The 13,327-nt window shown below is 41.6% G+C and overlaps 1 protein-coding gene across 1 annotated transcript in view; it reads left to right on the top strand.

The window, feature by feature from the left end:
- The window catches only part of TTN (titin), a 405,491-nt gene that overhangs the window by 369,736 nt on the left and 22,428 nt on the right, over positions 1–13,327 (top strand). Inside the window, exons 260-277 of the mRNA XM_085850585.1 lie at positions 19–315; positions 739–1,326; positions 1,466–1,765; positions 2,007–2,303; positions 2,563–2,850; positions 2,959–3,258; positions 3,476–3,778; positions 3,979–4,284; positions 4,407–6,173; positions 6,475–6,768; positions 7,484–7,768; positions 8,008–8,307; positions 8,432–10,498; positions 10,665–10,967; positions 11,133–11,438; positions 11,557–11,847; positions 12,366–12,665; positions 12,916–13,221. Of these exons, the coding sequence (XP_085706711.1) occupies positions 19–315; positions 739–1,326; positions 1,466–1,765; positions 2,007–2,303; positions 2,563–2,850; positions 2,959–3,258; positions 3,476–3,778; positions 3,979–4,284; positions 4,407–6,173; positions 6,475–6,768; positions 7,484–7,768; positions 8,008–8,307; positions 8,432–10,498; positions 10,665–10,967; positions 11,133–11,438; positions 11,557–11,847; positions 12,366–12,665; positions 12,916–13,221 (8,898 nt within the window). The remainder of the gene's footprint in view (positions 1–18; positions 316–738; positions 1,327–1,465; positions 1,766–2,006; positions 2,304–2,562; positions 2,851–2,958; positions 3,259–3,475; positions 3,779–3,978; positions 4,285–4,406; positions 6,174–6,474; positions 6,769–7,483; positions 7,769–8,007; positions 8,308–8,431; positions 10,499–10,664; positions 10,968–11,132; positions 11,439–11,556; positions 11,848–12,365; positions 12,666–12,915; positions 13,222–13,327) is intronic.

The following is a 13,327-nucleotide window of genomic DNA, read 5'->3' as shown; positions in this document are numbered from 1 at the left end:
CATTGTTCTTACCCACAGAAAAACCGGGAGCTCCTGAAAAACTTGGTGTCACCAGCATCACCAAGGACTGCGTCTGCCTCTCCTGGCTGAAGCCTGAACATGATGGTGGAAGCCGGATTGTAGGCTATGTAGTGGAGATGCTTGAGAAAGGAAAGCAGGCATGGATACATTGTGCATTTGTAAAGACCACGCAGTATGCTGCTCAAGGCCTTCGGGAGAACATGGAATTGTTCTTCCGTGTCATGGCCCAAAATGAAGCTGGATTGGGTGAACCCAGAGAGCTGTTGATGCCTGTGCTGGTTAAAGATCAACTTGGTACGTTAATAATGGCCCGTTATTGTCGTTTCATTATCCCTGAGAAATGTCACGTTTTTTTGGGCAGTCTCAATTTAATAATGGATCTGCTGCAATCAGGAATTTACCCAGTAGGCTTATCATGCAAAGCCCGTGAGACATTATAGAAAGCTGCAGAGATGACGTTTAGATTGAAAGAATGATTAGAGAACAATATTGATAAAGAAGGACTGCTAAAGGCTTAAATATTTTTTATCATCTCAAAATCAACCTCACTCATTACTAAACCTCTATGATTGTATTTTCACAATCTTTACTTGTAATTACCTCTGTATCTTGTTTGCAAAAACTGTATTTTTCATGGAACATTCAGTGATGACTTTCTTCCAAGTTTGCTGGTATTTTCCCTCGCATTGACTGCACGTTTATTTATCTTCCTTCCAGACAAACCCAACTTGGACCTGAAAAACTTCCCACACCACACAGTATTTGTTAAGGCTGGAGCAAAATTATTATTTGATATCCCTATATCTGGCAAACCGCTCCCAAAAATTATTTTCTCCAAGAATAATGTTGTCATAAAACCTTCATTAAGGTTTGATTATGAAACTACAGCTGAGGCCTGTGTGGTTTGTATCAAGGAATGTACCATTGCTGATGCTGGAAAATATGATATCACAGCTACTAACAGCAGTGGAAGAGCATCAACGTACTTAAATATTGTGGTACTTGACAGGCCAGGCCCACCGATCGGACCTGTTGTGATCAGTCACGTCATGGAAGACAGTGTGTCATTGAAGTGGGAACCACCAGAGTATGATGGAGGAAGCCAGGTCACAAACTATATTATTTCCAAGCGTGACGTAAGTTCTGGTACATGGTCAGATGTGTCATCAATGGTGGCCAGAAACGTCATGAAAGTAACAAGGTTGACTACAGGAGAAGAGTACCAGTTCCGGATCAAGGCAGAGAACCGCTTTGGAATAAGTGACTATCTGGATTCAGCATCAGTTACTGTCAAACTGCCCTACAGTAAGTCAGTGTTTTAATATATTTTTTGACTTGTGTCGGCTCTTAGCAAGAAATACTTGTGTGTAACCAATGCTAAATCACTTAGTATCGCCTAGTATTTTGTCCCATTTAGTCTCTGCTTTCTTTATTTGTCAAACAGCAACACCTGGAGCTCCTTCTACTCCTTTGATCAAATCTGTAACCAAGGAGAGCATGGTGGTGAGCTGGAATCAACCTGTGACTGATGGAGGCTCCCCTGTCCTTGGTTACCACCTTGAAATGAAGGACAGAAACAGCATCCTATGGCAAAGAGTGAATCGTGCCCTCATCCGTAGCATACACTTAAAGGTCAACGTCATGGCTGGTCTCATTTATGAATTCCGGGTGTATGCAGAAAATGCCGCTGGAGTTGGAAAAGTTAGCAATCCTTCAGAGCCAAGTTTAGCCATTGATGCCTGTGGTGAGTTTTTTTTGTTTGTTTGTTTGTTTGTTTATTTTTATGTTTGTTTATTTGTTTTTTCATCTGTCATGCACTTGAAATATCAGGTGTAGTATTATTCAGCAAAAATTATTTTGTGATGAGTATAACATGCCACTTTGCAACATTCAGCTATTAAGTACTGTATATTTAACTTTATTCACTTTCGTTAATAAAGTTGAAAATTTACTGATGACAGTTTGAAATGAATTTGCATTTTTAGAACCTCCAAGAAATCTCCAAGTCACTGATATTGCAAAGACGACTGTGAGTCTTTCTTGGAAGGAGCCAGCTTTTGATGGTGGCTGCAAAATCGTTGGATATGTTGTCGAGCGCCGAGACTTGCCGAATGGACGATGGACAAAGAGCAGTTTTACGAACATCACTGAGACCTTCTTTACTGTCACTGGTCTCTCAAAGGATGCAGAATACGAGTTCAGAGTTCGTGCAAAGAATGCTGTTGGGTCATCAAGTAACCCATCTGAAGTTGTTGGTCCTGTCAGGTGTCAGGACACACTTGGTAAGCCAATGACGCTGATAGTTTGATTTTCCTTGCTTCCATGTTTTCTCCTGTTCTATTGTATAACTGAATTTTTCAAAAATATGTTCAAGAAAAACACTTTTCAATTCTCACTCAATTGAAATTTTATTTTACTAATACTTTACTTTTTTATTCCATTTGGTTTGTGGAGAAATTTCAGGATCATCTCAGTCATACCAAGAAATATTTAAATATGTGTTTGCGACTCTACTTACCCTACTCCATTTTCTCCCACAAGGTGCACCTGTCATTGACTTACCGGCAGAATATCTGGATGTTGTCAAAATAAGGGCAGACAGCACCATTAAAGTCACGTTGCCTTTCTCTGGCAAGCCTTTGCCAACAGCTGAATGGAGCAAAGATGGCAAAGAGCTGCAGACCACTTCCCAGTTATTCATTGAGAACATGACTGACTGTGCTTCTCTCCTCCTTAAAGATGTCACAAAATCAAACACTGGAAACTATACCCTGCTGCTCAGCAATGCCATTGGTAAAACATCAGCAACAATTAAGCTACAAGTCCTTGGTAAGTGGATGATTTATCTCCTTTCATCCGTACCTGCCATCTGCAGGTGGTTTATTTGATATATCAACAAAAAAAATTTTAATTTCAATTGTACCGTTTGTCTTGCAGACACCCCAGGTCGTCCAGGTGGCCCAATACAATTCAAAACTGTAACAGCTGAGAAGGCCTTGATAATGTGGGAGCCTCCAAGTGAGGATGGTGGTGCAGCAATTAGTCACTATATTGTTGAAAAACGTGAAACCAGCCGTGTCGCATGGGTCATTGTTAGTGAAGATCACCAAGACCTAAGCATCACCGTGCCAAAGCTCATAAAGGGCAATGAATATCAGTTACGAGTCAAAGCTGTCAACAAGTATGGAGCAGGAGATCCTCTTGACTCCGAGACTATTGTTGCCAAAAACAGTTTTGGTAAGTTGAATTTCGTGAAAAGCATTTACATTCAATGAATAACAATGTAGGATCTTTAAACTCAGAATTAACACATAAAAGAAAACTAAAACAAATTTTTTGAAACAGTTAATGATACTACTCCATATTCAATATTTTACTGAATTTCAATGACACACAAAGTTGTCTCGATTGTTATTTCCAAACGATATAAACGTTTTTTTCTTTTCATTCACAGTTACACCGGGACCTCCAAGCACCCCAGAGGTTACAATTGTAACCAAACATTCCATGACAGTGACCTGGAAGAGACCCACTGCGGATGGTGGAAATGAGGTTTCAGGTTACATTTTGGAGCGGAGAGAAAAGAAGAGCTTGCGTTGGGTAAAAATTGGCAAAGATTCCATCCGTGATACTAGGCAGAAGGTTTCTGGTCTCACAGAGGGCTTTGAATATCAATACAAGGTCTGTGCCATGAATGCTGCAGGAAATGGAGCTTTCTCTGAACCATGTGAACTTGTGAAGGCTGAAGACCCAATTGGTATGATCTCATAATATTTAAATATATAATCTATTGGTATAGTTTATTGTTGTAGTACTACTGATGGAGCTGGAATAAATAAAATATGAATTAGGCAAGACAATATTCTTGTTCTTCAGATTTCAATATCAAATTGAAAACGTTTGCAATCTACATTATTTAAAGACTTGATTTGCTTCCGGCAATTTTGTTTTTGTCAGACACACCCAGTGCACCAAACAAGATCAAGGTTGTGGACAGCACCAAAACGTCTGTCACATTGGCTTGGAGCCCGCCAGTGTATGATGGTGGCCGGAAAGTCACCTCGTATATTGTGGAAAAGAAGGAGGTTGAGGAAGAAGCGTGGTCTGTTGTCAGCGTTAAAGGAGAAGTCAGAACAACGGAATATGTTGTCGCTCCCTTGACTCCAGGAATATTGTACCTGTTCCGTGTATCAGCAGTCAATGAAGCAGGAGCAGGAAAACCGCTAGAACTTTCAGAACCAGTGCAAGCAAAAGACATTCTCGGTATGACAAAAAAAATAACACCACGTGTTTTCATTTGTACTTTCCTCGATATTAAAAGTGAAATGTAAAAAAACAATACATTCGGCATTCATTAATTTGCTGTAATTTTTTGTATTTTGCAGAGTCACCACAGATTGATCTTGATGCTGCTCTGAGACAATCTTTTACTGTCAAGGCAGGCCAAAACGTTGAAATTTTATTACCTTTCAGCGGCCGCCCAACTCCCACTATTACCTGGAAGAAAGATGATCATACTATCACTGAGGATATCAGATATGAAATTGTCAACACAGACTCTTCCACCCATCTTAACATAAATGAGGTCACTCGCAATGACACTGGAAAGTATGTCCTGACACTTGATAATGGTGTGGGTGAAGCCAAATCAACATTTGTTATCGTGAAGGTCCAAGATACACCTGGAAGTTCCCATAACCTGAAGTACAAAAATGTAAGCCTTGGCACAGTCACTCTCACTTGGGATCCCCCTGAGAACAACGGTGGAGCTGAGGTTGTGAACTACATTATCGAAAAGAGAGACACCACCAAAAGGGCATGGTCAATGGTGACCACAAAATGTGTCACAACATCATTCAAAGTTACAGGACTGTCAGAAAAGCTATCGTACTTCTTCCGTATCCTTGCAGAAAATGAATATGGAATTGGTGCACCTCATGAGGCCGTAGATCCTGTCAACCCAAGTGAGATTCCAGGTCCAGTAAAAGACCTGAACATGAAGGATTCCACCAAGACCTCTGTAATTATACATTGGACAAAGCCTGAGCATGATGGTGGCAGCCTAGTAACTGATTATGTAGTTGAGAAGAGGGTGAAGGGTGGAGACCATTGGGAAACAGCGGGCACAACAAAGTCCCATGAATTTGAAGTAACAAATCTTAAAGAGATGTCTTTCATGGAGTTTCAAGTGTTTGCAAAAAATGAAAAAGGCTTAAGTGAAGGCACTGTTTGTGGACCCATTCAGGTTAAAGACTACATCATTGAACCAGAGGCAGATCTCTCGGATATACCAAACAAACAGATAATTGTTCGCATTGGAAATAACATGAATGTTGAGATTCCATACAAAGGAAAACCACGCCCTTCAATGCAATGGACAAAGGACAACCTTCCAATCAAGGAAACTGATCGAGTCAGAGTCAAGAAAATGGAAAGCCGCATCAACTTCTCAATAAAAAATGTTAATAAAAAAGATGGTGGAAAATACACCTTGATTCTTGACAGTGGTGTGTCCAGGAAAACATTTGCGCTAACCCTCATCACACTTGGACCTCCATCAAAGCTAAAAGCACCAGTGAACTTTGCTGAGATTAAGTCTGACAGTGTAATAATCTCCTGGCAGGCACCAGAGGATGATGGGGGAAGTGAGGTTACATCCTATACTGTGGAGAAGCGTGAATCATCACAGACACAGTGGAAAATGGTTTCTGCTAGCGTGGCAAGAACAACCTTTAAGGTTCCCAACCTCTTGAAGGGTGCAGAGTACAGCTTCCGTATATGTGCCGAAAATCGTCTTGGGGTGAGCGAACCACTCATTTCAACTGCAGTTGTGGCCAAACATCAGTTCAGAGTGCCAGGCCCACCAAGTCGCCCAGTTGTGTTTAATATCACATCTGATGGAATGACCATTACCTGGGACAAACCAGTTTATGATGGTGGTGCTGAAATCACAGGTTACCATGTTGATAGGAAAGAGCGCAACAGCATACTTTGGCAGAGGGTGAATAAGCATATCATTAGCAACAGAGAATACAGGGTGACAGGACTTCTCGAAGGCCTGGAGTACCAGTTCTGTGTGTATGCGGAGAACAGTGTTGGCCTGGGACCAGCGAGTGATCCCAATAAACATGTCCTTGCAGTTTCACCAGTTGGTAAGTTTTCTGACTTTATAAAAAAAATACAAAATAAACTTTTGCTTGTTATCACTTGAACAATGTAAAACAATTAATGTGCAAATATTACATATTTCTCTAAGTTGCCACTGTTAAGGTTGAAATAATTAACTGATGAACAATGCATAATATTTAATACTGGGCATAAAAGACACTTTGATATCTCATCATCCTTCTGTAGATTATAATTCTGTTGAAAGAACATGCTCGAAACTTCATAATCTCTCCAATAAAATGATAGTTTTTATAATATAGGCATTGCTTTACACCTCTTCTGCAGATCCTCCAGGTACACCAGACTATATCGACATCACCCGTGAGTCAGTCACTCTCAAGTGGGAAGCACCACTTCGGGATGGTGGTGTAAAGATTGTGGCATACACAGTTGAGAGGCGTCAAAGTGGAGGTCGCTGGCTGAGGTGCAACTTCACTGACGTCAGCAAATGCCTGTACACAGTCACTGGCCTGAGCTCTGGAGACCGCTACGAGTTCAGAGTGATTGCTCGAAATGCCGTTGGGACAATCAGTCCACCTTCCCAGTCATCAGGCTACATTGTGACCAGGGATGAAAGTGGTAAGTGTATTTCAGACACAAAATCCTTCATTTGCTTCTTAATTATCTATCTCTCTAAGGAGAAGTGAATTCTTGCAGAAATTTTTCTGTAAGGCTCACTTGGCTGCACCTGGATGGGTTTTGAGGGTTGTGGAGTAGCGGCTGAAACCTGAATCCTATCCAGGTTAATCCTGATGACTCCCATCTTTGCTCTTTACTTCAACAGGTTCCTTCTTGGTCTTGCGTTTCATTACAATAAATAATTATAACATCCATCAATGGAAAGTCTTTCATTGGGCTTGAAAATACAAAACAGCCTCAGTGAACATCATTCAAGATATTGCGACAGCTGACAATATAAGCAAAACATGATTATTACACTGTAATGAGTTGGAACTGTGTTTAAATATATGTATAAACTTCATTGTTGGTTTGGTGAAACAGATAGGTAACTCGCTAACCAGGCTTTCTTACATGTTTGTTTTATTTATCGAACAAGAATTCCTCAAAGTAATGCCATTTGGGTATATTGAAATATCTTGGTTTTGTATTGTAGTCGATTCAATATGAAAGATGACTTCACAACATAAAATAAAATAGTGTGCAGATAATGTATAAATAATGCTTGTAGATGTTCAATGGTTATGTCAATGTACTATACTACATTGTTTGGAAGTTAACTTTTTGTTGGCACTCTTTGAATAAAACTCCAATCATTCTTTCTCTTCCACCGCAGTTCCACCGAATGTGGAGTTTCTTGAACAACGCGAGGGTCAGACAGTGAAAGCGGGTGACAGCACGAGTATCCGCGCAGTAATCACTGGCAGACCAGCACCGACAGTCACCTGGTACAAGGATGGGAATGAAATCGACAAACATATGGGCATTGAAGTGACGACGTCCATTGGTTCTAGCAAAGCATTTATCCGTGACTGCTCCCGTGACCACCGTGGCGTGTACAAAGTTGAGGCTAAGAATGATTCTGGTACAAAGAGTGAAGAAATCACAGTCAGAGTCCATGGTATGTGTGAGGTTTTCCAAATAGTGTGGTTGGAATATAATTATTTATCTTGAGGGAGGAAGCAATAATTATAGTAGTCTATGTCACCCATGAAGTTTGACTGAAAAATGTGGAAAAAATGTATAACTTGTGCTATTAAAATGTTTTAGTTATATTTTGTTAACATGTTTTGTTCAGTGTTTGTTTCTGCTACCTTGAGCATACTCAAAGCTTTTCTTAAAACTTCTCTTAACTTACAGACACTCCTGGTCAACCATTGGGGCCGATTCGCTTCACCAACATCGCAGGAACAACGCTGAGCATGTGGTGGGAACCACCCGATAACGATGGGTGCTCAGCAATCACACACTATGCCATTGAGAAGCGTGAAACCTCTCGAGTTTCCTGGGTTCTGGTAACTGACCGCTGTGAGGCATGTTCTTATGGCATCACTAAACTCATCTTGAACAACGAGTATCAGTTCCGCATCTGTGCCGTCAACAAATTTGGCATGGGCAGGCCACTGGACTCAGAGCCTGTAGTTGCCAAGGTTCAGTTTAGTAAGTATTGATTTTACCTTCCAATGTAAAATATTTAAGCAATGCTTCCCATGTTGTTACTTGTAGGTTGTGATATTATAAAAGTATTGAAAACTATAGGTTTTTGACATTTCTTTCTTTTCAGCGGTTCCTGGTGCACCTGGAACACCAGAAGCTTCGATTGTGACTGGCGACACCATAACAGTGAACTGGGCAAGACCCAAGTCTGATGGTGGCAATGAAATTCAACAATACATTTTGGAACGGCGTGAGAAGAAGAGCTTGCACTGGGTGAAAGTTTACAGCAAGAGAGCTATCACTGAGGGAAGGTTCCGTGTAACCGGCCTTATTGAAGGCAATGAGTACGAGTTCCGTGTTATGGCAGAAAATGATGCCGGGATTGGGCCCGCCAGTGATGCGTCACGACTAATCAAGTGCAAAGCACCTGTGAATCCCCCGACAGCTCCAACTGTGGTGAAGGTGATGGACACAACCAAGAAAACGGTGAGCCTAGAATGGACAACACCAGCCTTTGATGGTGGCGCTGAGATTATTGGTTATGTCATTGAAAAATGCAAAGCAGGACTAGATGAGTGGCACAAAGTCAATCCCGAGGCATGTGTCTTTACTAACTACACTGTTGAGGACCTTAAAGCAGGTGAGGAGTACCGATTCCGTGTCTGTGCTGTGAACTCTGCTGGCAAAGGTGAACCTTGTGAAGTTCCAGCTACTGTACAAGCTTCTGACAAACTGTCTTCTCCTGAGATTGACATTGATGCCAGCTTCAAACAGACACACATTGTCAAATCTGGAGAAACAATCAAGTTGCAGGTCGCTTTCAAAGGACGCCCTGTGCCTGTGGCCATTTGGACAAAGCCAGATTCAGATCTGGGCATGCGAGCTCACATTCACACAACTGATAAACAAAGTATCCTGATCGTTGAGAACTGCAATCGTGATGACTCTGGAAAGTATACCCTCAGCCTGGATAATACGAGTGGTAAAAAGGCAATCACCCTCACAGTAAAAGTTCTGGATACCCCTGGACCCCCAGGTCCTATAACCTTCAAGGACGTGATGAGAGGTCGCCTCACTATGATGTGGGATGTCCCGGATAATGACGGTGGAGCTCGGGTTTATAATTACATCATTCAAAAGCGAGAGGCAACTCGCCGGAGCTGGCAAACCATCACTGAACAGACAAGTCGCTTGATCTACAAAGTAACCGATCTCACTGAGGGGGTGCCTTACTTCTTCCGAATAATGGGAGAAAATGAAAACGGTGTGGGTGAACCATATGAGACTCCTGAACCAGTTGTCACCTCAGAAGAACCTGCTCCACCAAAGCACCTCAAAGTGGTTGATACAACTCGCACATCAGTGTCTTTGGCTTGGACAAAGCCAGACCATGATGGAGGTAGTCGCATTTCCTCTTACATGATTGAGATGAAGCAGAAGGGATCTGATCACTGGTTGGAGGTCATTCAAACCAAACAATTAACAGCCACTATTGATGGACTTGTGGAGAACTCTGAGTATGAGCTTCGTGTCAGGGCGAAGAATGATGCTGGGTACAGTGAACCAAGAGAAGCCTTTTCTTCAGTTATCATCAAGGAACCACTTATTGAGCCTGAAGTTGACTTCAGTGGAATCCCTGATAGAAAGATCAGTTGCAAGGCAGGTGCCACATTCTCCATCGATGTTCCGTACACTGGACGTCCTCTTCCCAAGGTTATGTGGAAACATGACGATGTACGACTGAAAACTACAGAGCGGATTAAAATCAAGACAACAAAGGAGCGCACAATGCTCACAGTGAAGGACAGCATGCGAGCTGATTCAGGACGATATAACATTGTCCTTGAAAACAGTACAGGTGTAATGTCATTTGCTGTTATGGTCAACGTATTTGGGAAACCTGGGCCTATCAGCGGTCATATCAATGTGAGTTCCATGACGGTAGAATCATGTGTGCTTTCCTGGAATGAGCCAGAAGATGATGGTGGGAGCCCCATAACTAACTATATTGTTGAGAAACGTGAATCAGGCAGTTCGTTCTGGCAGCTAGTCAACTCAAGTGTCAAGAGGACACAAATCAAAGTCACCCACCTTGCCAAGTACATGGAGTACACATTCCGTGTGACTGCTGAGAATCGTTTTGGATGCAGCCGTGCAGTGGAGTCAAATGCTGTAATTGCTGAGCATCCATTCTGTAAGTATTGTTTCACTCAAGGTATTATTCGTGGACTATATATTTGACTTTATTTTGCTTTTGGAGCATCGAAAACTGGAAAATGTTTAAAAGCTGATTTAAGAATGAAGCTGATTTCCATGGTAACTATGTTGAACTGATTAGAACTCTTGTATTTTGCTCACAGTGCCACCAAGTGCACCAACACACCCCGAAGTGTACTTCGTGTCAGCCACAGCAATGGCTATTAGGTGGGAAGAGCCATATCATGATGGAGGCAGCAAGGTCACAGGATACTGGATCGAAAAGAAGGAGCGTAACAGCATCTTGTGGGTGAAAGAAAACAACCTCCCCTGTCTGGAGTGCAATTACAAGGTTACCAGTTTGGTGGAAGGCCTTGAGTACCAGTTCCGCATCTATGCAATGAACGCAGCAGGGATGAGCAAACCGAGTGAGGCATCAAAGCCAATCATAGCACAGAACCCTGTTGGTGAGTGTGTATTTTATAGTAATATATATATATATATATATATATATATATATATATATATATATATATATATATAATAACAAATGACAAATACATAGTATTAGGCAATATCAGTGATTGTTTGGTTGGCCAGCCATTAAAAAGTAACATTATGTTTGTGCACAGACCCACCTGGAAGACCTGAAGTTACAGATGTGTCACGTTCGAGTGTGTCCATCAAGTGGACTGTACCACTGTCAGATGGTGGAAGCAAACTTGTAGGATACATTGTGGAGCGCAAGCCATACAACGAGGAAGGCGAGGGTCGTTGGCTGAAATGCAATTACACAAATATCCCAGACACCTTGTACACCATTACAGGTCTGAGTGAAGATGAGGTGTACGAGTTCCGTGTGCTTGCCAGGAATTCTGCTGGCGTAATCAGCAAACCATCTGAATCAACTGGAGCTGTTACCTGCAAGGATGAGAATGGTAACTATGAACATAGTAGCAAACAATATTATTTTACTTTCCATGGTATATACCTTTCAAAGTGAGCTTTAAGAGCATTTTGTTGGAAACCTTGTGACCTTCTCTCTTATCTCTTCAGTGCCACCCAAAGCGCAGTTGGAGAGTAGACTTCTGGGTGAAGTAGTCACAATTCGTGCAGGCTCTGACCTGGTGCTTGATGCAGCAGTAGGCGGCAAGCCTGATCCGCAAGTCTTCTGGTCCAAGGGAGAAAACGAGCTGGAAGTTAGTGACAAGGTTTCGCTACAGTACACCAGCAAACGGGCTATTGCCATCATCAAGTTCTGCGATCGCAATGACAGTGGCAAATATATCCTCACCGTCCGCAATGAAAGTGGTATGAAGAGTGCAACAGTGACCATAAAAGTTCTTGGTAAGTTCCATCGGTAAAAACTGATATCTTACAAAATTGAATTACAACGAATGTTGCACTTCAAAACTCATAATTAACTTCCTTTGTTTCATCCACTTTATAACTTTTGAAAAACGCCTCTTGTAAATTATAAGCATATATCACCTATTGTCCTACACACATGACCAGTTCAAATATGAATCGGCATGATCAAAGAAAATGGTTAGATTTGTTGGATTTGAGTATCGTGCTCCTTCTTTATTAATTTGCTTACTGTTTGATGAAGTGCACATTACCTTTTTGATGAAGGTCTAAATTGTTTTAGGAAAAAATATATGAAGTACGAATTACAAACAATTCTCGTACTTCTTTAATGGCCCCCAGTATTCCCGACTTCTACATAGATTATGAGTTAAATTGGTTGTTTTTGTTTCCCAGGAAATTATAAAACGAGGAAAGCTTTGACAATGTCATAAAATATTTAAATTCCAACTTTTCCTTCTTCGCCTCCTCTCTCCCCTTATTTCCCCCCCTGACAGACAATCCTGGACCTGTGAAGGCCCCGATACACATCAGCCGAATCACGGAAGAGAAGTGCACACTTAGTTGGGAGCCTCCTGAAGAGGATGGTGGAGCTGAAATCACTCACTACCTGGTGGAGAGACGTGAGACAACACGACTCAATTGGGCCATTGTTGATTCAGAGTGCCAGACATTGTCCTGTGTAGCCTATCGTCTGATTAAGAACAATGAATATATCTTCCGCATACGAGCTGTGAACAAGTATGGGCATGGTGAAGCAGTGGAGTCTGTGCCAGTCGTGGCCAGAAATTCTTTCAGTGAGTTTTCCTGTCCTTGATTTATCTCTTTAAGAATGCATCATCTGTGATTTCAACTTTTGTGCATGCACTCTATCTGTAACAAAAAGGAAAATACAAGGAGTTTTGACTAATTTTTTTTTCTTAACTATTTTACATACAATTTTTATTATTTAACAAGCAGTAATGACACTTTTTGAATGTGGATATACACCAGCGATTGCTTAAAAATCACAATATGCAAATCTCACTAATCATGCTGTCCTCATAGCTGTTCCTTCTGCTCCTGGAGCTCCAATGGCCACAGCAGCCAACAAGGAACACATCATTATCGAATGGGAGAAGCCAGAAACTGATGGTGGTAGTGAAATTACAACATACCTGGTGGACAGGCGTGAGAAACGGAGCTTGCGCTGGACTCGTATTAATCGTGGCAGTGATGTCTATGACACTCGTCTAAAGGTTACAGGACTCATGGAAGGATGCGAGTACCAGTTCCGCATCTCCGCCGAAAATGCTGCTGGCAGCAGTGAGCCAAGTGAATCATCCGACTACATATTGTGCAAGGAACCAACATGTAAGATAATTTTTATATCCCACCCCATCTCGCCCCTTTCAAATTTGTTTAATTATGCATTGCAGTTGTTAAAGAAAATGCACTTGAGAGTAAAAATATAAACCCA

This window comes from Eptatretus burgeri, chromosome 2 (assembly GCF_056783735.1).
Source record: "Eptatretus burgeri isolate ZD-2024b chromosome 2, Ebu_testis_v1, whole genome shotgun sequence".
Classification (NCBI taxonomy): Eukaryota; Metazoa; Chordata; class Myxini; order Myxiniformes; family Myxinidae; genus Eptatretus; species Eptatretus burgeri.
The sequence above is the reverse complement of the archived record's forward strand: the minus strand, read 5'-3'. Positions and strand labels throughout refer to the sequence as shown.